Genomic DNA, 23,297 nt, shown 5'->3' with positions numbered 1-23,297 from the left:
ATATCATCACAGAATATAGGCTGTTCCCAGTAAAGCTGCTTTTTGTAATTGGCTGATGGTGATTTCTGTGGCCCCTATGGTGTTGAGGTGCTCTTCAAGGTCTTTTGGAACTGCACCCAGGGCACCAATGACCACTGGGATTATTTGGGTCTTTTTCTGCCACAGCCTTTCCATTTCAATTTGTAGATCTTTGTATTTGGTGATTTTTTCTATTTCTTTTTCTTCTATTCTGCTATCCCCTGGTATTGCTATGTCGATTATTTTCACTTGTTTTTCTTTCTTCTCAACTACAGTTATATCTGGTGTATTGTGTGGCAGATGTTTGTCTGTTTGTGGTCAGAAGTCCCATAATATTTTTACATCTTCATTTTCTACAACTTTTTCAATTGTATTGATGTGTTTAGAAAACCAAAGCAACTCCATTTTACTTAGAAAACCTCATCTTAACTTAAAGTAACCCCAGCCCAGCTCAGGGACATCACTGCCTCTCATGATCAACGTCGTTATCTTTCTCCACTAAATTGTATCTATGATACTTGGTTCTCACAAGTTTCTCACTGTTCTTTGCTGACAGTTAAGAAAACAGGATATAACCAAATAAGGAGTAATCACCAGATGAACAATGAATCATTCGCATGCGTACTAGATATTTAGACCACCATTTTATTGTCACGTATACTGTGTCTAGGGTGTCAGCACCATTCAGATTGTTTGTATAAATGTAAGATGCACCTATAACCAAACTGTAATCAGTTTGAGAGCGTAAGCCCACTAATTACCTATTGCTAAAACTGCAGTAGCAATAAAAGCCTCTAAATGATTCCCACTGAGTCTGTTTGATTGACTAAGAGGCGGACCCAGGGAAGAACCGAATTCATATCAGTATGGTCCCATCAATCTTTGGCTACAGGTAGCTTGTATTTTTTGCAGATGTTCCAGTGTATCATCCCTGCTACCTTGTCATGCCTTTGTTTGTAGTCAGTCTGTGCAATCTTTTTACAACAACTGATCAGGTGGTCCACCGTTTCATCTGCTTCTTTACCAAGGTGGCACTTTCTGTTTGTTGTTGACTTTTCGACTTTTGCTCTTATTGCATTTGTTCTTAGTGCTTGTTCTTGTGCAGCCAGTACTAAACCCTCTGTTTCTTTCTTCAAGTTGCCATTCTTAAGCCATTGCCAGGTCTTGGTGATGTTTGATTTTCCACTTATATTGTGCAAATATTGACCATGCAGTGGCTGATTTTTCCATTTTTCTGCTCGGTTCTTGACTTGTTCTTTCTTGTAGGCCTGCTTTGTTTCATTGGTGTTGAATAGTTTATCATTATTGACCATTTGAAGTGTGTCTTCTTCACTGTCCTTGATATATTCTTCAAGGCCTCTTTTCTCCTCCTCTACTGTTTGATGGACTTGCAGCATTCCTCTTCCACCTGAGCTGCGAGGCAGGTATAGCCTATCGACATCACTGCGGGGGTGCAGAGCATGATTGATGGTCATGATTTTCCTGGTCTTACGATCTAGCGTCTCTAGCTCTGCCTGGGTCCAGTCTATTATTCCTGCAGTGTATCTGATAATAGGTATAGCCCAGGTGTTTATGGATGGTATGGTGTTCCTGCCATTGAGTTTGGACTTTAGGATTTTTCTGACTCTCCTGATGTATTCATGTCCAATTTTTCTTTTAACTTCAGTGTGTGCAAGCCTGGAGAATGCCCAAGTATTTGTAAGGTTCTTTCTCTTCCAGGTTCTTGATCTTGCTTCCATTGGGCAGTTCTATTCCTTGAAAACTGGGTGAGAGGGTGTAGTGTAGTGCAAATTCACTCTCTGGAATTTGCAGTTTGTTGAAAGAATTTTATTTATTTATTTTTACATTCTTATCCTGCTTTTTCTTCTGGTCTTTATAAACACGTCAGTGATCATTTGGGCTCTGCTTGTTCTCTTGCTGATGTAGTTTGTATGCTTTCTGCCTGTTTTTAAAGAATTGCTTAAACTTGTATTAACTGCACTTTGTGTGTTTTTAAATACTCAATTCTTTGTTGAAAGAATTTTATTTATTTATTTTTACATTCTTATCCTGCTTTTTCTTCTGGTCTTTATAAACACGTCAGTGATCATTTGGGCTCTGCTTGTTCTCTTGCTGATGTAATTTGTGTGCTTTCTGCCCGTTTTTAAAGAATTGCTTAAACTTGTATTAACTGCACTTTGTGTGTTTTTAAATACTCAGTTCTTTGTTGAAAGATTTTTATTTATTTATTTTTACATTCTTATCCCGCTTTTTCTTCTGGTCTTCATAAACACGTCAGTGATCATTTGGGCTCTGCTTGTTCTCTTGCTGATGTAGTTTGTGTGCTTTCTGCCCGTTTTTAAAGAATTGCTTAAACTTGTATTAACTGCACTTTGTGTGTTTTTAAATACTCAGTTCACAAATGTGTGTATTTTTTTTAATGGAACATACTCCCGAGCATACATGTATCTCCTTCACTACGGGTTAGCTGCAGGGAATCTCCGCCCAATTTAGGACTAAATGGAAGCGCTTTGAGCCTCTCTCTCACCCTTCTTTCCCCCAAAATTCTAACCCGCTGCTCGTCCTGCTTTGCAACCAGGGATGGGCGGGGCAAAGGGGTCCACCGTCCTTCCCACCATGGCCGACAAGCCCCTTCCGAGCATGGCTCGCCGGGCTGGCGCCGCACACGTGTTTCTCCCCAAGAGAGTAGACCCCCCGCTTAGCAAGACTTTCCCGCCAAGATGGCGGCCAACCCCCAAACTCCGCTTGAGGACAATCCCGAAATGGCGGCTGGGTCGGGGGGGTTCTTCGGCCCTCTTCCGACCTTCCAAGTATGGCGGACCTCTTGCGATTTCCCGCCTTCCCTTCCGTCAGGTTTTGAAGCCGGCCCCGCCCCCCGGGCTCGTCAAGCCGGTCTCTCTGGGTCTGTTTTGGCGCCCCGCCTTCCCCGGCGCCTGTGCGAAGCTGGTGGTGCAGGGGCCGAGACCCTGGGAGCACGGAGGCGCCCAGAGGAGCTTCCCTGGGATGGGCGAAGCCGAGGAGGGCAGCAGGGGATGGACCTGGAGGCTCCCCGGGGCCCCCGTGGCTGCAGGGGTGCTCTGCGGGGCGCTGGCGGTTCTCGTCTTGCTGGGCGTCCGGGACGTGCTTTTCCTGTACGAGGAGAACCGGTGCAGCATGACCTACATGTTCGAGTATCCCGAGTATCTGGTGAGTGCTGGGGGAACGGAGGTGCTTAGGGGAGGTTGCCTGCCAGAGGGGGTTGGAGGAAGGCAGCGGCGAGGGGAGCTCCCTCTCTCTCCCCCTCTCCAGAAGGAGTCCTCTGGGTGCCGAGGAGCAGAGGCTCCGCCAGTGCCTGCCAGCCGGCTGAAGGAGGAGACTTCAGGGGGACGCTCCAGTTTCCCCTCTCCCTTCCGCCCAGTCAGAGTTTGGACGTGCCGAAAGGGAGGTGGCAAGTGGGGGACCTTTCTCCTCCTCTCCTCCTCCTCCCCATGTCTGTGAGAACGCGAGCTGCTTCCCCTGGGGGCGTGTGTGCAAGAACGACAAGGGCGTGGATGGCTGTTGGCATCGCCCCCCCCACTTGGCTGCCACTGGAGTTAGAATCTCTCCTGTACTGGCGCCGATTGCGGCGGCTACTACCGTGCTGAACCTTCTCCCTTCGGAGCGCAATCCCTTCACTTGCGTTGCGCGCAAATGTGCGGGGACTGCACGAGCTCCGTTTCCTCAATAGGTGTGCACGCCTCTCGGTTTCTGCTCGGTCGGAGTTTAGTTTGACTGAGAGCGCTGAACAGGAGCTCGTTCCGTGGCTCAGAGCTGGGGAAGGTACGGAGCTGTAATAGGAGTTGGCAGCAGCAAGTTGAGTCTCCTGTCTGGCTGGAAAAGACGGCAAGTCTCCACCTGGCGGAGGTGGTCACAGTTCTCGGCTGTCGCACTTGCCAAGCTGCTTTGAGCCCCATCATCTCTCCTAGTAAACGCGAAACATTGTGTTATTTACTCGAATATGAGTGCGGGGGTGTCCCTCATATTCATTATATAAGGCTTTACATCAGGGGCGTAGACTTCTCAGTTTCCCAGGCGGGGGTATGGGGCTCATGGGAGGAGAGGTCTTGTGGTAGAAAGCATGAATTGTCTTTGCTAAGCAGGGCCTATCCTGGTTTGCCTTTGAATGGGAGACTACATGTGAGCACTGTAAAATAATCCCTTCAGGGAATGGGGTCGCTCTGGGCAGAGCACCTTCATGCATAGAGCATCATTAGATTTTTTTCCTTGTTTCACTACATCTAATCTTAGTGTGAAAGAGCCCGGAGAGGTGGCTGTGCCTCCTAATAACTTGCTGAGTTGCTACAAAGACAAGAGAGGACTGATTGTGTTCAACTGACCGAGGAACTAGAGCATGAGAGCTTGCTGATGCTACCTGGCAGTGTGTGTGTGTGGGGGGATTGCCTCCCCCAGGAAATCCAGAGAGGGGTTTGAGTTCCACTGCCCCCACCTGGCAGCCCAGCGGGGGCATTGCTCTCTCTGGGAAATCCCAGAAGGGGCTTGAGCCCCCACACCAAGTTTACGCCCCTGTTTAACATAGCCTGTGTTGAGCGATCTTTAAGTCTATGCCCTAAATAACTGCAGGAGCACTCAAGATATTTGCCCATATAAATTCACTTCTTAGAAAAGCACAGTGTTCTTTTCCTGTCTTTTTTGCCCCAGTGGATTCTCCAGAATTCAATTTCTAATAATCTAAGGGCTTTTCTGGTGTGGACACAACTCGTATCATAAGAGCAGTGGCCTTTAATCTTTTCAGAACTAGGGCTTGCCTATAATTTCAAAGTGTACCAGGGGGACATACCTTAGTATCACTTGTACCTTTATTATTATGCATCTACAATTGTCATTTCCCTCTTCCCTCCCCTCCCAACTCGTTTTATCTCTTTTGCTCTTCATCAACCTTTTTTATTTTATTTTGGTGGTGCTTCCAGTGTGACCCACCATAGGAAATGTGGTGGTCCAAGACCTGTCCAGTGAAGATCAGTGCAACAGAGGTTTTTTAATCCTTTCATGGATTGAAATTTAGCAGCTTATTTATTTAGCAGCTTTAGCATAGAGGGAGAAAATATTGTGGGGGTGAGGAAAAACTGAATCTGCCAACAGTTTCTTCTCTCTGCAGCTGTTGATTGCATCTGGTCATCCTAGGCACAAACCTGTTTTAGCATATACGCTTTTGCAAGTGAGAGCCCACAACAGTGTTCACAACCCCAAACAGTAGGGCTCTAGCCAGCCTAGAAGCTGGCTTCAGGAACCCTTGTAGAGCTTTCTGGGGCTTGAACAGGAGCGGGAAAGGAACGGAATACCTTATTTTCTTTCCAGTTCTCCTGAAAGTTTATCTTACTATAAAATGCTAAAGGTCTGGGTTTAGGGCTGACTCTCACTTCTAAACCTGAGTGCTTCTAAACCTATACAGTATAGCCAATGGTCAGAGATGTTTCTGGAGAATGGCAAAGGGGGGAAAGCATTTTTTGTTCTGTTTTCTCACTCCTGAAACATTTCTGTGTAGTGCAGGGAGAGGAAGTTTTTAACCTGCAAATCAACCCAACCCCAATCTCCCCTCTAGTATTCTATGTGCTGTTAGGAGCTAAATTTGGTGAATTCTCTGTTCCATTCACTTTCCTTCTCTTCCAGTACAGTACACACATTTGGTATTCCTGGCTCAACTGTCCTCAGTGTGCCATAAGTTCTGAAAGGCACTGAGCATGGATCCTTGTTGAGATGGTTTGTTGTGGGGTTTTCAATGTATTTTTCTTTTAATTAAATGTATATACTTCTGCATTAACTTCATGGTTCTCTCACTATGTGGAAACTACTGCCATTTGCTTTTGGGTAGCCTCATTTTACTTCCAAACTGATAAGCCACAAGACCATCCAAGTTCAGTATTAAAGGGAAAAATTGGGTGCATGAACCAAAATGTTGCATTCTGTCCCCTGCCCCTTGCAGAAATACTTCTGTTCAGGGTGCTCATGTTCCAGCCTGGAATGTGAATCTTGTTTTCCAACTTCTTGAAACTTTCCCATACAGTACTGTATAGCGCTAAAAGGTTCAGCTTCAGGGCTGATTGTCAGACCTGAACCCAAATATTATATCTCAAGATGGTGGGGATAGAGGAAGGAGGTTTTAGGAGAGTGAGAAAGAAAATTGTGCCTTTCCTGGATTTCCGCTGTATAATTCAGGGAAGTGAGTATTTTGTTGTTGTTGTAAACTTCACTTTTGTCTTTCTTATGCAAGTAATAGCCATGCATTTCTGATATCTTTTAACAGAACAAGACACACAAACCCCACACTCTCCCTCCTAACTAACAACCATCGAACAACTCCCAGATCCCAATCATGATCTCCAAGATATTGTAGGCTGTTAGGTAGGAGCTCAAACAGACCAATTACCAAGCCTTATTTTCTCCCCTTTCCTGCAGCTTATACTATCAATATTTCATGGCTCAACTATAGAACTATCAGTAAAAGTTCCCACCTTGTGGCCAACCTACTGGGTGCCCCTCCTGCTGCTTAGCTGGCCAATGTGCATGTGTGGTGGCCATTTGAGTGGTCAGCAGGCAAAAGCTTGCTGTGCTGTCATTTTGCTGTGTGGGATGCTGGATGGTAGGAGCTTTTACTGATTATTAAAGGTGTACTCTGCCCCGGCATCCACTGGTCTTGCTTTAGACCCTTCTCTCCCTCCACCCGGGTCCGGAAGTGAGAGCTGCCCATAAAAAAACAGTGGAGAAATTTAGGATTGAGCCAGCAGTATGTCTACCCAAAAACAAAAGATAGCAGCAAAGGGAGGAATATTCCTAACTTGTGGCTTGTTTCTTGTGAAATTACTTAGTTTTTAAAAAACATTTAAAAATGCAGTGCTACCGCAGAATCAGAGAGCACTGCAATAAAAGGTGTGTCTAAACAGAATCATCTTACCTTGATGTCTGGATAAGGTCAGAGAGGCGGAGCCAGATCTCACAGGAAAAGTTATTAAATCCTTAAATATATTGGAACCAGTCATAGTCTCTGCGAACAGCAGTGGGTGCCATATCCTCTCTAATAAAAGCCTTGGTGTCTGTCCGTGGACACCAAGGCGTGTGTCTGTGCCTCCCTGGGCTGTTCTGGGCATGTGCGGAGCGCATGCCCAGAACAGACCAAGGGAGACACGACCGCCAGCACCAGGTGGCCATGTTGGCTCGGAGCAGGGAAAGACGGTGGCGGCCACGTCGAGGAGACTGGCCCTACTGGCGGCGGCTGCCTCCACGCTGAGAAGAATGGCCCCGTTGGCGGCGGCCGCGCCGAGGAGACTGGCCCGCCGCGCTGAGGAGACTGGCCCCGCTGGCGGCAGCAGTGCCGCCGCCGAGGAGACTGGCCCCGCTGGCGGCGGCGGCGGCCGTGCCGAGAGGGGAGATTCGCGGGGAGATTGGTGGGTGGGGTTCTCCGAGCCCCCCTCCTTGCAAGGGGATGAAATATTGTTTAGCCTCTCCTCTGGCTGGGCGAGAGAGAGGGAGAAGGAAGAAGGGGGGGGAGGTACTAGCGCCTGTTATTTCAACGGGCTAAAAAATACTAGTATATATATAATTCAGATGGCTCCCAATTCATTTCCATGTTTGTTCAGACCTTTAAAGACCAAAACCATCACACTGCCTGGCATCCAGACTAATTTGTCCAATTTCAATGGGACTACCCATGACTAATTTAGTCCGATGTCAGATAGTGTGCTGGTTTCGGTCTTCAAAGGCCTAAAGGATATCTGAAGGACCATCTTCTCCCACATGATCCTGTCCACACATTATAGTTGTCAGAAAAGCTCTTCTTCCTGTTCACTTTTTGAGATGCACTCAGCTGCCAGGGATGGGAAGAAGACCCTGCCCTACTTCTGCATCTCAAAAAGTGAAGGACAGGAAGAAGAGCTTTTCTGACAACTATAATGTGTGGACAGGATCATGTGGGAGAAGATGGTCCTTCAGATATCCTTTAGGCCTTTGCCCGTGCTCCTGATTTGTGGACATATTGTCAAGGGGAGTACAGTTGATTTGTGGGCATTATGTTGGAGCATGCTTTGTGACAAAATGAAGTTTGGGGCTAGAAACAATATCTGTGCCCGGGGTGTGTGATTTAGGATGACTGAGCTTATTTTGGGGAGCAGAAATTTGCAAACTTCGATTCCTCTGTTTGACAAGGAGTTGGGAATCAACTTCAGGTTTGTAAAAACAAAACAAAAAAAGAAAAATCCTGAGAACATTAAAGGGCTTGAGAGAGGACACCCACACAGTCTTCTGCACCTGACTTGAGTTGTAATTTGGGTGTTGAAATCTGCTCTAGCCTTGGAATCTTCTGTGCAATAATAGCTAGGTTTTGCATGCAATGTGTGGGAGTGTCGATGATAAAAAACCAGACTTTGCTACAAATTGAAAAGAAAAAGGGAGAATGGTTATCTGATGATTTGAGTGAATTGGTTTCTCTCTAGTGGGTTATCTGAATAAAGTAAAATATACAAGGTGTTTTAAACTATGTTGAGTTAATACTTTAGTTTTTTATTGTTAAGGTTTTGCTGAGGACAAATCGGGTCAGAATCTAAAACAATTCCTTATAACTTCTGCTGCTATTGTCAAACTGTTCAGGAAACAGTACTGTTGAATTGTGCATTGGACTGATGTAGCATAGGTTGTTTATGACTTGCAGAAATTTTCTTGTATACTTTAGTACTTCCTTTCTAAAATTAGGTGTCAGGATTCAAACTTGCCTGGGAGCTCATCTCCGAATTCCAGCTGTGTGGACATGCTGCTGTTTAAGAGAAGGGGATCCTGTGCAAGTGCTGAAACAATCTTGTGTTTTTTTTCTTTACTCCATGTGCCTGTGCACAACCAAGGCATTGAAATGCATTCTGGAATCTGTTGAGGTCTGGTTCAAATTAAGGCTACCTGGTGTACACACATGTGGGGAAAGGTTCTCTGACCAAGGTGCTGCTGCTGTTCGAACAAGATAGACTGCCTCTAGAAATGCCGTAAACCTCTCTGACTGAACCTTTCCATGACTTCATGTCATTACCTGGAGATTGGGGGGTGGTTCTTGGTAGTGGTATGAATTGCACAAATATCACTTTGTTTAAACTAGCTTTTATATTGTTTTAAACTGCCGAGGCTGGATTTTTTTTAATGCATTACTGCTGCTTTTAACTGGTTTTAAGTCACTTGCAGAGGTTTTTAACCTGAAAGACGGAATAGCAACAATAAAGGTAGCATGGGTGCAGTCACTGAACATGTGGAGACTGCATCTTGTGTTTTGGGCTTACACATGATTACTGTATGTATTTATGTTACCAATTTCCACTATCTTCTCACTTGTTTAAAATGATATCATGATTATAGATACTGGCAGCATTTGCACATTTTGCACAGTGATGGTGTGAACAGAGTAGACTCTGCTCTGATCAGAAGGAGAGCCAATGAGGGAGGGCTCATGCGTTTACCCTGTGCAAACTATTGGTTGCCACATCTGTAAATTGGCTGTGGTGTATAGTAAAGTGTGCCATAGAGTCGGTGTTGACTCCTAGCAACCACAGAACTTTGTGGTTGTCTTTGGTAGATTCTACAGACCTCAAACATACGGTTATTTATAGATTTTGTGTGCCTCAGGATCTCTCAACCAAATGCTACAGATCAAGAACTGCCAAGCTAGTTTTTTTGGGAAAAGCTAATTATCCATGGGCTTTCTGCCACTGCACATTTTAGCTTTCGCAAGTACTGAATAAAGCGAATGAATAGTTAGTTTTGTAACAGGGAATACGTTCTGAGCACCTGCTGTTTAACATTGTTGGTAGTACCCTTAAAAAAAAAAAGGTTGAAATAAAACTTCTACAGTACTTCAGCATTTTGTAATGCTTTGAAGAAGGAAAGTATAAAGATTACCTAATACTTAAATACAGCTACAAAAGGGAAATACTAAAGGTGTTGCAAAACCTATCACTATTCCTTGGCATTAATTGATGGGTTAATAATTAGTCATTTACAGATTTTTCATAAATAGTTACAGTCGCCCTATAGTGTAAGCAAGTATGATCCTCGTGGAGTGGATGGGAGGTACTGCATGACCTTTGGCACATCTCTGAACTAATAGCTGGATTGAGATTTGAACCATGGGACTCCATTACACAGGTTAAACAGGTTACACTCTACACTCCCCTTAGAAGCATGAAGCACTTGGAAGGGAAATGGGTTTTGTGGCAGATGTTGCCTTGTTTCCCTGCTAGCCAAGCCCTGGGAAGCTTGAGTTTACCTTAGCAGTGGAGCCTCACTGATCCACATTGGATTGGTGAAGAATGACTATCTTATTATCCATTATCATACTGTGATTTGAGAAGGTTAGTTCAGAAAGAGTTGTTCTAGGGAGTTCAGGGAGATCCTGCTTGATTCTTTTAGCAGCAGTTAGGGTAAATGCCCCACTATTTATTTAGGCCAGGGGTGCCCAGCTCAAATGCCTTGGTGGGCCGGAATCAACCATGACTTGCTGTGCAGGGGTCAAGGTTAATTTAAGCACATTAATTATTGCATTTAACTTAATTATTTAAAATATTAATGAAAGGCAGAGGGTTAGAGTCAGGGGTAGGAGTGAGGGGAAAGAGGGAAGGTGTTAGTAGTAGGCTCCAGCCGAGGGGTGGGGGATATTAGGTCTCAAATGGCGAACCACTTCTGTTGTGATCAGCATAACAGAATAGGAGCTCTTCTTAACTCTTGCTGTTGCTATACAGTATTCTTATTTGGGGCCAGCAAAAAGGTCCCCATAGGCCAGATCTAGCCATCGGGCCTTAAGTTGTGCAGGCCTGATTTAGGCTGTATGCACATGACTGCATGCAAATATCTTTATGTACTCCCCCGTGGAACAGACTATTGGTGCTGGCTCCAAAAGACAGCACAAGTTTAGAGGCCTGGTCAGATCTCAAAGTTTGAGACTGTCCTTCCTCAGCCATAATGCTGTACCACACCCACTCTTCTTACTTTGAAAAGCATAGAAAAAGAAAAGTAGTAGCTACCTTGAGTTTTCCATTTAACTTGTCCAGTTGGCCTCACTGTGCCCCCAGGGTTCTTTTTAACCCTATTGATAACATTGCCACCACTCCCTTATGGGGAAAACTTCCCTTGCTTAGCCCCAAACAGGGTTGACCCCTTGATTATATTTTAAATGTCTCAAATCAATTTCAGTCATGAAGCTAGAGTGGGCATTGTGGGGAGGCAAACATAGTTAAAAGTCAGCACAGGCAACCTTCTACTACTACTACTACTACTACTACTACTATGAATATTTATATACCACTCTTCAACCAAAGTTCTCAAAGTGGTTTACATAGAAAAATAAATAATACATAAATAAGATGGTCCCCTGTCCCCAAAGGGCTCACAATCTAAAAAGCAACCTAAGGCAGATACCAGCAACAGCCACTAGAGGGTTGCTGTGCTTGGGTTGGATAGCCAGTTGCTTTAAAGGTAAAGTGTGCCATCAAGTCGGTGTTGACTCCTGGTGACCACAGAGCCCTGTGGCTGTATTTGGTAGAATACAAGAGGGGTTTGCCATTGCCTCTTCCCGCGTAGTATGAGTTGATGCCTTTCAACATCTTCCTATATCGATGCTGCCTGATATAGGTGTTTCCTCATAGTCTAGGAAACAAACCAGTGGGGATTTGAACCGGCTACCTCTGGCTTGCTCTTCAAGTCATTTCCCTGCTGCAAGAGAATCACCACTTTAAAAGGTGTCTCTTTGCTCAGTTAGCAGGGGTACCTTATGGCTAAACAAGAATTTAAAATCTATTTTAAGTAAGTATAAAAAGAGGCAGTTCACAGGCATTAGAACATGTAAAAGGCAAATATTCAAAAATGTCAAGATTGATCTTGCATGCTGTCTGATGTTATGCAGGAGGATAAAATATCGGTTGAGAAATTAAAAACTTGCATCATGGCAATCTCTGTGCCGTCTCTGGAACTCTGTAGCCAGGATTCACCTGTCACTCACAGCTAAAAAAAGAAAGCTAAACTAACACAGAAGTCATTACCTCAAGAAAGAGGAACAGAACCCCACGAGAGCAACAACTCTTAGTTTTTATAATAAAAGACGTGTGATTTCACTGTCTGACATGGGAAAGATTGAACTAGGTAATAATTAAACATCCTTCTCTTAGACTGAGCTGACATCCCTGCAGGATGTTGGTCAATTGGTCTGAGCACTGAATTCAACAACTAAGTGCTTCCCTGATAGTTGCAGATTCTTAGAACAGGGGAATCCACTTGCATGGTGGCTTGGCCATTTAGCACCCAAATGACTGTCTGATACAAGCAAGTGGTTATATGGAAAGCAGGTTGGCTATGTGACTAGGAGGCACGCAGACACAAGACTAAATGTGAGGTCAGACAAGCTCAAAATGGAATTTAGAATGAAAGAAAATTCTGGTATATGATTTAAATAAGCCTTTCCTGACAGCCTCCTTGTAGCATGAGGGATAAAGGCACTTCCCAGGTACTAAATAATGAGGGAGTGGAGGCTCTAACAGCTTGTATTGGAATGTGGGGGGAATTGGGTGGAGTAAAAGAGAGGTTAGTTACCCATCCATTTATTTTGGTTCATGTATGAAACTAAAAGGCAGGGTCGCCTTGCAAAGGTTATGCAAAGAGAGACAGCTGGATGCTGGTGTGACAGTCAGATTTCTATGGCTCTGTCTGAACTCTCAAGCTAGCAAATAGGAAGCACTGGGGTTGTCAGGCAGTCAGGTGCAGTGTTAGCTTACAGCAAGCCCATACAAAGAGTAACCCAGCCTCAAAGGCTTCTTTCTAGCAGTTCTGCTTAAGGATCTTTCTGCTCAGGGAGTCTGGGGGCTCTCAGTCAGGCAGGCACAGGAATGATCGAATGCAAACCCACACAGAGAAGGGACCCAAAGACACAGGTTGCCAAAAATGTTCAAGGCAATGTAGAGCAAGCTTTCCCACAAACTGTCACACACAAGGAATGCTCAGATTTCAGCTCAGGATTGGGCTTTGTAGTTTGGTCAGCTCAGGGATCAGCAACCTTGTGATTCAGCATAAAAGAGGGGTGGGCACGAAGCAGGTGCCTGGCTGAAATCTTGTTTGTCAAAGTCCTGCAACAGTAGTGGGCTTGCTACTTCTCAGGAATTCTGTTGCCAGAAATAGAGCAATTCCACATGGCTGAGGGAGACAACATTTATATAGGGTTTTGTCGTGTGCAGGTGGAAAACTCTCGGTTCCAAAGGCAGGTTCAGGGTAATAGGCCTTGTAATGAGTGTGGGTGGGGCTGTGTCTATTCAGAGTAAGACCAGAACAAAACAGCTCTGTTGTCCACAATCTGCATACCTAGATTAGGTTCCTGGCTTTGATTGTGTTTCAGGGTGTCTGAATAGATTAAAATCTACTTCTAGCCCCTCATGCTTTTTAGCATAATAATATTTATTCTGTCTGGCATAAATTCAGGCTTCCTCAAGGAGACACATGATTCAGTGGGGCTGCCTCCCTGGTTTACATGTAGTTTTCCCATTGGTCTAACCTTTGCACAACAGGACTATCTGGTCCAGTTTGAGGCCCATTTCCTCTGCAGCATGAAATGCCTGTTTGTTCTGGGGTACTTCATGTGGCCAGCCAGGCCACCCAACGTGGACTGAAAGGGTGGCAGGGTGGGGGCAAGTGGCCTGTCTAACAATTGCTTAGTAGCTTAAGCTTTAAAACTTTTCAGACCCAGGTTTCCATAAGTCCTGGCTTTCTTGTGAGAACTCCATGCTTATGTTTGACTTGGTGTATTTTTTTTTTTTTGTCCTTGGGGATGTTTCAAGGGCCAGTCCTACATTATTTGAAATGTGTGTTTAATTATATATTTTGCTGTTTTGTGAGCTGCCCAGATAACAACTTGTTATGGGGCGGCCATATACGTAAAGTAGGGATGTGCACAGAACTGCCGGTGCGAAGGTGTGGGGCATACCTTGAAGTGTGGAGGAGGGTGCCCTTAACCCTCCTGCCACATTTCCCCTGCTGGCGCTCCATTTTAAGAGTTCCTGTCAGGGCGGCAGCATACCTCCCTGCCGCCCTAGTGACATCCTTGGCCAGAAGTAAATGGAAGTACCCGGTGCTTCTGCGCGCGCCTGACGTGCACGCACACGTGCCATGTACTTCCTTTTACTTTCGGCTGAAGAGGACACGGGAGCGGCCAGGAGGTATGCTGCTGCCCCAACGCCAGCAAGAGAAATGTGGCGGGAACGCCAGCAGGAGAAATGTGGTGGGTGGGGTAAGGGCACCCTCCTCCTCCCTTAAAAGTATGCCCCCTGCCTTTGAACCACCCCCCGTCAGTTCTGTGCACATCCCTAATGCAAAGTATTGTTATTGGCAACTTGTGCCATATAAACTAGATAGGACTATCAAAACATATCATTTAACGGTGTCCTGGTTAAGGCAGGCGAGAGTTACATTTGAGGACAAAATATCAATACATTTAAAATATGAAAAAATATCTTAGAAATTGGCGAACTGCATTACTTCAGATGGCAACCTTATTGGAATTATGTTTCTCAGGACAAAGATCCCACAACACCTCGGACAAACTAAAACCATTTTCTCCTGGTAAACTGCACTCTTACTTTGGGTTGTAGTTTATATTTATTAGTCTTTGTACATTTAATAGTTGGTAAACTATGGGACTTGGACTTGATTGTGAGATGGGGGTAGGGTTTGGTTTTGTTGCAGCCAGGGCGGAATTGTATTAATACCATTTCCTATGCTACAGATAGTCCTTCCAGTCTATGCTCTGTACTGTTATTGAAAAACTAATTTTAAAAAAATAAGAGGATGGCAAGGATTTTGGTTAATTTAAGCTCTTGAAGGGTTAATTTAAGCCTTTGAAAGACTGTCTACACTTAATAACTTAAGTGAGTTTACCTTTACTTAAATGTCTCCAGGAGCATTTAAAAAGCATTATACTTGGATTTCTCTTCCCTCTGTTATGGTTTCTTATCACAATGATGTTGCTTTGAGCAGGAAATGTTAGTCATGAATATTTAATGTTAAATCTTTTTTTCCCCCTTAGCAGCTGTAGCTGTCCTAAAGCATAGTGAAACACAAAAATGCTAATTTCTCTTGGCATTGAATGGAGATCTGAGAAAGGAATCTGAATTTTTAACTTACCCTGTTCCCGCCCTGTACACTATAATTTGTTCTGTTGGATTGCTGTTTGTTCCCTGAATGGTAGGGAGTCTCAAAGTATCAGCGATGCATGTTTGTAAATGTTGGGATTGGGTCCAACCTGATCTGACTGGATCCCACAAATGCTGGTTTGGGGTCTTTTGGACCCTTCAGAATGTCAGAGTCAGGTTTCCCCCCCTGACCATCTAAATAATTCTTAAAATAAACCAAGAAATACTCACTATGAAACTGGGAAGAAAAGTAATGAGACATCAGAGAATCTAGGGGAAGTGATGTAATATCAGAGAATCTCAGAGGGAAACCTGGAAATAGGCCACTTTTAAAATGTGAGTTGAAAAATGGGCTAAAACATTAAAAAAAAAAACTTTTTAAAAGGAGATGATGCACAGGCAGATAGAGGGCAGAAGATGGGTGTTCTTTGCCAGCTGCGATTGGCCGGGGCAGTGGTTCCATTGCCATTTGGAGCTTCGAATGCTCTGAATTTTCCAAAATAGGAGTCAGAGAAGTTGGAACCAAATCGACTTCCCAAGTTCAGATTGGAATTGAATTGAATCTTTATTACAGTAATCAACCAGACAGAAATATAACACAATAAATAAGTAATAACCTACAGCAGTCATGATTTTTACCTGGACTTTCTTGCAGAACACAGTTCAGAATATCTATATCTATATATATATGCGTGTGTGTATGTGTGTGTATATATGTATATATGACGTACTCATGGCTATTCCCATGTATGGCAGCTCTCGCAAGAGTTATGTATATATGTATCTATGACGTACTCATGGCTATTCCCATGTGTGGCAGCTCTCGCAAGAGTTGGAGAGCTGCTGGATAGCCACGGGCGGGAGGGAAGAAAATGGCAGCAGCAGCTGAGCTGGTGTGTGTGGGGGGGGGAGATGGCAGTGGATAGCTGGCCGGGCAGAAAAAACGGCGGTAGGATGGCTGTGGCCAGGAAGAAAACTGTGGCCAGTGGGCAGAGAAGCGGCAGCAGCAAGCGAGAGGCCCGCTTGCCAGCCCAAAGAAAGGAAGGCCCACACTGGGGCCGAATGTGAAATGCGGGTGGGCAGTGGAGAGGACGGTGCAGTCTCCTTCTCCAAGCCCGCCTGCTAGCCACATGGAAGGCCAGTGAGTGGGGGAGGAGGAGCAGGGTGGGGTGCGGAGAACTACAGGCGCGATACTCTGGGACCAGTTCAGCTAGTAACAATATATAATACAATATATAATCTGGGGGTGGAGTAACTCTTGCCCTTATCTTCTCTTTGATGTAGGCTCCTCTTGAATCTACTACCAACAAGATGTTTTAAAAAGTCATCAGCTATAGGCACCCTGTAGGGTAGATACAAGCTGCTTCTGATTTACACGCTTTGTATTCTGGTGTATGGTTTTCTTCAAGTGTGTCTTTCTGTCTGTGTCTTATGAGCTTAGTGATCTTTTGAATATAAGGATTTGGTTATCTATCTTCTGTTAACATGAACAGAACCCATAACTTTAGCATTCTTAGTCTGCATTAGGACATAATGGCTAATCACAGTTAAAGATGGCCGAGGTTCCAGTTCTGGACTCCAGTTTGTGCCGCAGATGTTCACCAAGCCACGACCAGGCAAACTCCGGTAGTGGGAGAGGGGACATGTGGGCAGGGGTGGGTATATGCTGTTGGGCGAATGACTCATGCATGCTAATGCGGGACTGAACATGTGGGGGTGTGGTCAGTCAGGCACAGTTGCCACATGGGGGCATAGGGTCAGGTGCAGGGACATAAGGTGCTTGTAGTCTCGAGGGCCGAGCAAGAGTTTGCAATTTGAAACATTCAACCATAGTGCGCTGGGACACATCAATAAACGTGCCAGCTTCAGGGCAATAGCTAAGGGCAAAGACAGGGAGCAGGCATCATTGACAGATGCATCTTTTGTTCTCTGGCAGCAAGCGGGCTCAGGGTACAGACAGGCCAAGGATGGCCTCCATCTGCAGATCTCTGGGCAGTTCTTGTGGCAGGGCAAGGCTCCTTCTGCATGCCCCTACAGCTCGCTCCCTACCTCACAAAAGCATCCTGTATGGCTGTGGAGTAAATGAGTAACATTGCAGACAATGACTAGGCTGCTTCATGGGGAGGACAATGCTTCAAAACAAGTGCCCTCTCAATATTTACACAAACCATCCCCATCACTTTTGTTAACAGGGTCAAACTAATATACTGTACTACATTGTCGTGTTTGCTCGCAGAATGAGAGGCGGGTGCACTGTTACTGGGCTGTGCATCCCCACTGTGGAAACACGTTTGCGCTGTATGTCCTCTCTTTTGCAAGGTGGCAGTTTTGGGGGCATAGCACCAATTAAGAGAAGAGGGGTCAGCACAGCAGGAACTACATGCATCTTCTCCCAGTCTTGCTCTTGAGAAGAGAACCCTTGGTGTGGGTACACTGCCACCCCCTGCCCACCACCTCATATCTGCCCTGTGCCTGCTGTTGAAACACACCTGTCAATCAAGCAGCTCCTTCCCCATGCCAAGCCATCCTTGCTGGCTGTGGGCAAGGAAACTGCACAGTGTGCTCTGCAAGGGTCTTGGTGTCTTGGGCACAAAGAGTGAGACATAACGCCTCAGCAGTGAAACTTAGCGGTAACCTAAGGTTCCAATTGGAGTTTGGTGAGGCAAACCAGAGTTATCTTTTGAGCCATAACCATGGTTCCATGCGTTTGGGCGTAATGGATTTACAACCTTGGCTAGGTTTAACTGCAGGTAGCTGTTTACATCTGAATGCTGCCTTGGAATACATGTATTTCAGGCTAGCTACCAGGATCTGGTACAAACAATGAGCTTCCCTCTCTCTGTCCCCCATGCTTGCATAAGATGTACTGAGCACACATGTTCTCTACATAAATGTTGCCTAAATTCTTCCTCCTGTAGCTGGTTTTCAGCACAAATAGATAATATTTTATACAATAAACTATGACCTTTGATGCCCTCAAAATAATTTTGTATTACAGAAAATAAAGCTCCCTCGGAAGATATCTAGACGTTATCCAGCCTATGAACTCTATCTCTATGGAGAAGGTAGTTATGCAGAAGAAAACAGAAATCTGTTGTTAACTGGAATTCCAGTCCTCTTTCTTCCAGGCAATGCTGGCAGTTTCAAACAAGGTAAGCTATCTGAAGGATATATAGTCATATATAATAAAGCAAGAAGAGTTTTAGTATCTGTGCATTGTTAACTAAAAGGGACAGTAATGGGTCTTCACACGAGATAGGAGATGTTCTACTGCATAGCTGGTCCTTATTTAATTGTTAGCAGAGTAACTTGTGTTCTATATAGTAGCAGTCACATCATGATGAATAGAATCTGTCTTGCAATATGTAATCTCTCCAGTGCATCAACTATACTTTTGAGAGCCACGGGTTTCATTTTTTAAAGTAGAAGATGTAAGCAAGAAGGAGTTTGTAGAGGTAGTGAGGAATAATTTTTTTAAAAGAAAGAAACCAAACCATTTGGGTTATAGGATGCCATCAATATTAAATATGGACAGTGCTGCCAAACATTAGCTAAATTGAGGAGAATAACCACAAACATTGCTGTGGAAGCCTTGATTTAGTAGAGTATTACTGATGAACTTTGAAGCAGAATTAGTTTAGAGTTGTAGCTCACATTTTAATGTGGATTTGGAGAAAACTCATTATGCGCTCTAAGTTGTTTTGCTAACTAAATAATATCTAGTAGAAATCTGAGTGTATTGTTGGGGTGAATTAAATTGCTAACTACATTCCAGGGTGACTTCTGAATATATTCTGATTGCTGAAGGGATTATTTAGCCTCCTGGTTTTTTCTGGTGTCATATGTTTTGAGCCATATAAGCAAATAATACTGAGGCTAATGTTCTAATGTAGACTTCTAAATAGACATGAGAACCAGCCCTAGAATAGAGTCATCAGAGGATTATTGGAATAATCACAGAAGATATTGTATGGATATCTGTAATTAGATTTAGAGCAAAATCCCATTTGAATCATGCTCCCCTCCCCCTCTTGTATCCAGTGGAGAAACAACACTGGATACAAGAGAGAGAATGTTTCCTGGAAGAAAGTTTGGAGAATCAAGGTAATGTATTACAATGGCTTACAGTGCAAACTTACTGTAATCAGTAATACTTAGTTTATGTTTAATGTATTTTAAGTGCACGCTGTGCCATGTATCGATGTTAATAGGTACACCATGTCTCAGAGAAATGTATGAAGTCATGTGGTTATATCAGTTGAATTAATATCTGCTTAAAATTAATGGAAGCTACTTTTAACTTTATATCCAGTTCTGTTAATTGCATTTATAGTAATGCAAAGTAGATAATACAAGATCTGCTGAGGTAGATAAAATAATGCATTTGTACAAATATTGTACGTCTTGACTATAGGACTAGGATTATAGTCTACAGCATTTTATATTATGGTTTTGAATATGGAAGCAGTGGGGACAAAGAATGCTTCTCTCATATAATGCTATTTTTAATAGTATAGTATTAGTGAAGGGCCTCTTTACCATGGACTCCCCCTGCCCTTTTAAAAAATGTTTTGGATATGGATTAGGTTCTTCAGCATTAGTCTCCAGTTTCCAAAACGCTTCTGCCTCTTAATATGCTGGACCAGTCCCCCATCTCTGTAGTTCATAAGCATTTTAGATGTAACCACTGTGACAAGAGCCTCTTATCACTTGTTCCCCTGGTCTCCATGGTAACAGATGCTTGCAAGCCAGAAAACATTCTGGTTTCATGCCTAGCCCACTACAGATTGGTACTACAGGTCAGTACGGTGTTATAAAAATGTCTAAGAAAAGCATTTGAGGGGAAGTATTGATTTCTGGTGTGCTACCAGATCTGCCCCGAGATCCTGGCTAGACACCTCGATTATGCTTTTGGCTTAGCGTGGAGAATTAGCTTGGCTAGAGGGAGCAGTTTGGTTCCAGTGTCAAATTTCTGCAAGATTGGTAATCGGGGGGGGGGGGATGAGATGGAAATACAGTTTAAAAGTTTTGTTAGGCAAGGCAATAAATCTTGACTAACACTGTAAGCAATAATTTAGCTGAAGTCCTAATTAGAGATCGATCAGCTTGGTTAAGGTACTTGACCAGAGCCTGACATAAGACTTTCTGTGGAAGGTGCTTGACAGCGGGAAGGCTGAAGAGAGAGAGACAGGGATGGGGTGAGGGGGCTTCGGAAGGAAGCCAAAGGTTAGTTTACCTATCCTTGATCCGGTGGTGCATTTGCTGCACTTGCAGATCTCCTCATGAGAAGCAGGCAGAGAGGCGGGGGAGAGAATAGAGCGAGGAATGAAAGCTATAATTCCCTTTGAGAGTCCATGGATAGTGGAACTAAGAAGGTTCTGAGATAGTGGGTTCAGGAATTGGAGGCCATGTGCTTTGGCCAGAGGTACTTTATTTATTTATTTATTTATCTATTTATTAAAACATTTTTATGCCACCCAAAACTTGCGTCTCTGGGCAGTTTACAACAGGATAAAAACAAAGTAAAACATTCGTTAAGACAAAAATGGGGAGGGGGGAAACACACACATTACAACAATTTAAAAATTTAAAAATAATATTTTAAAACAGCATTAAAACAACATTAATAAGACTTTTAAAAAGCTGTCAGAGATGGAGAGGCTCTTATTTCACTAGGGAGCGCATTCCAAAGCCTAGGGGCAGCAGCAGAGAAGGCCCGTCCCTGAGTAGCCACCAGACAAGCCGGTGGCAGCTGCAGACGGACCTCTCCAGCAGATCTCAGTGGGCAGTGGGGTTCATACCGAAGAAGGCGTTCCCTTAAATATCCAGGGCCCAAACTGTTTAGGGCTTTATAGGTTATAACCAGCACCTTGTATTTTGCCCGGAAACATATCACAGCCAGTGTAGCTCCTTCAATACAGGAGTTATATGGTCTCTCCAAGATGACCCAGAGACCAGCCTGGTTGCTGCATTCTGGAGCAGTTGTAGTTTCCGGACTACGTACAAGGGCAGCCCCACATAGAGCGCATTACGGTAATCCAGTCTGGAGGTTACCAGCTGATGTACCACTGTTTTGAGGTCGTTCACCTCAAGAAACGGACACAGCTGGCGTATCAGCCGAAGCTTATACCTTGAAAGATGCTCTGAAGGAATTACCAGGCAATGCTGTCCACCCTGAATGTGGCAGATTCCATGCAAAACAAAGAGGTGTATTCCTACTTGAGCATAATCTGGGTGAGTAATCTTGCCCAACAAAGGGAAAGGAAAGTTATGTAAATATGCTGGATGTGTGTGGATAAAGCATTACTGCTCTGACTATCCAAAGAACAGCATGCCTTGAGGTGTACAAGATGACACATCTGCAAAAGAGAGGGTAGGGGCGACCCATTCGGTCTCTGATAGTCTGACCTGGGGGTAAGTTGCCTCATGCTGAGTGACTAGCTGTGAGTCTTGCCAAATATAGGCAGGTGAAAAGTTCATGATCCCATGAACTGAAGCATCCAAAGTAGACGGTGATCCCACAGTCCCACGCACACAGAAGGGTGCATTTCTGTGCTACCCTGAAACATAACTTAAGAATAAGACAAGCCCTGATGGATCAGGCCCAAGGGCCATCCAGTCCAGCATCCTGTTTTACACAGTGGCCCACCAGATGCCTTTGGGAAGCCCGCAGGCAACTGCTGAGGACCTCAGTGTTCCCTCTAACAGGGATTCCCAGATGTGGTTGACTACAACTCCCAGCATCCCCAGCTGCAATCAGATTTGCTTGGGGATGCTGGGAGTGGTAGTCAACAACATCTGGGAATCCCTGTTAGGGGGAACACTGGAGGGCATGCCCTTTCTTCTGCTAATGCCCCCCTGCAGCTGGTGCAACTGGTCTGGTAACAGGTGTAGGAGCACTTTCCCTCCACAATTTCATGTTACTTCACCATCTGGTTTCAGATGCCAGTTCTTCTTGAAGTACTAATCCAAGATTTCTTGTGAAAATAGCATTGCTTTTCTCAAGTAATGATTTATGTTTTATGTTAAGCATGGGTTACCATAACCTGAAGTTTGATTACATTGAGTTTTGTACTACATGCATTCTAAATTATAGACTCATATATTTTTCTTCTTAGATCTTGGTCAATAGCACTCAGAGGCAGAAGATTAGTATTACATTGTATGTGCATGGCGGGATTTGTACACATGTACATGTTCTTGAGTGGATAACTGTACATGCATTAATTTTAAAAGTGAACCTGGGCACAGTCCTCTTGAATGCATAGTATAGATAGGAAATGTACTACTGTATATGTATTGAAGATAATGTGTGAATAGGGCTCTTAATTCCCTAGATCCATTGAGCTTCAAATTCTAGAGGTTTTTTAATCATGTATCAATCACTAACATATGTTTTCTTCAGTACGTTCACTTGGGTCGATAGCACTCAGAAAGGCGGAAGATCTTGACTTCAAGTACCATTTTGATGTATTCAGCGTCAACTTCAATGAGGAACTCGTAGCACTCTATGGTGGAAGTCTACAAAGGCAGACCAGATTTGTGCATGAGTGTATTAAAGTAATTCTTAAGCTGTATAAGGTATGAATTAAAGCCTGTTAAGCATTTTATTTTTTATTTTTTCCTCGGATTATAATGACTTGTTTGATTGAGGTGCAAGGATAAAAATGCTCCTGCCTCTGCCCTTTCAGTTGCCCACATATCTAGGGTTGGATCCAAAGAACTCTGAATGGAAAGAAGCTTATGGAATGGGACTATTCCATCTTCTCCTTCCTACTGCAGCCCCAAAAGTTAACACTTGAGGATCAGTGGAGCCTGTGGAATAGCAGAGGATGTGGTGTGTGGAGGGCAGCAGGAGCCTGTGGGGGCTTGTACAAGCTGAAATGATCCACCTTTAAGATCAAAGCTTTAAGCCCTATTCGAACGTTGCACTCTTGTGTTTTTACATGCAAGTGTCTGTGTACATGTTCTTTTGTTTAAATGACTATACATGTGTTCATTTTCAAAGTGTCACGTGTGACCTGGGTACATTTACAGTCGTACACTTCCTATATGTGATAACTGTATGTGTGTACTCTGTACACAGATTGTGCATTGAATGTAATGTGT

At 44.1% G+C, this 23,297-nt stretch overlaps 1 protein-coding gene across 2 annotated transcripts in view; it reads left to right on the top strand.

Annotated features, from left to right (window-relative positions):
• The first annotated feature begins 2,634 nt into the window (after positions 1-2,634).
• PGAP1 (post-GPI attachment to proteins inositol deacylase 1) overlaps positions 2,635-23,297 on the top strand; it is an 89,929-nt gene continuing 69,266 nt past the window's right edge. Inside the window, exons 1-3 of one of the 2 annotated variants that reach the window (XM_053280288.1) lie at positions 2,635-3,204; positions 18,187-18,340; positions 22,594-22,769. In XM_053280288.1, the coding sequence (XP_053136263.1) occupies positions 2,635-3,204; positions 18,187-18,340; positions 22,594-22,769 (900 nt within the window). The remainder of the gene's footprint in view (positions 3,205-18,186; positions 18,341-22,593; positions 22,770-23,297) is intronic. The other variant, XM_053280279.1, reaches the window with a different exon arrangement.

Source organism: Hemicordylus capensis, chromosome 1 (assembly GCF_027244095.1).
Source record: "Hemicordylus capensis ecotype Gifberg chromosome 1, rHemCap1.1.pri, whole genome shotgun sequence".
Classification (NCBI taxonomy): Eukaryota; Metazoa; Chordata; class Lepidosauria; order Squamata; family Cordylidae; genus Hemicordylus; species Hemicordylus capensis.
Note: the sequence above shows the minus strand (reverse complement) of the source record. Positions and strands in the feature narration are given on the sequence as shown.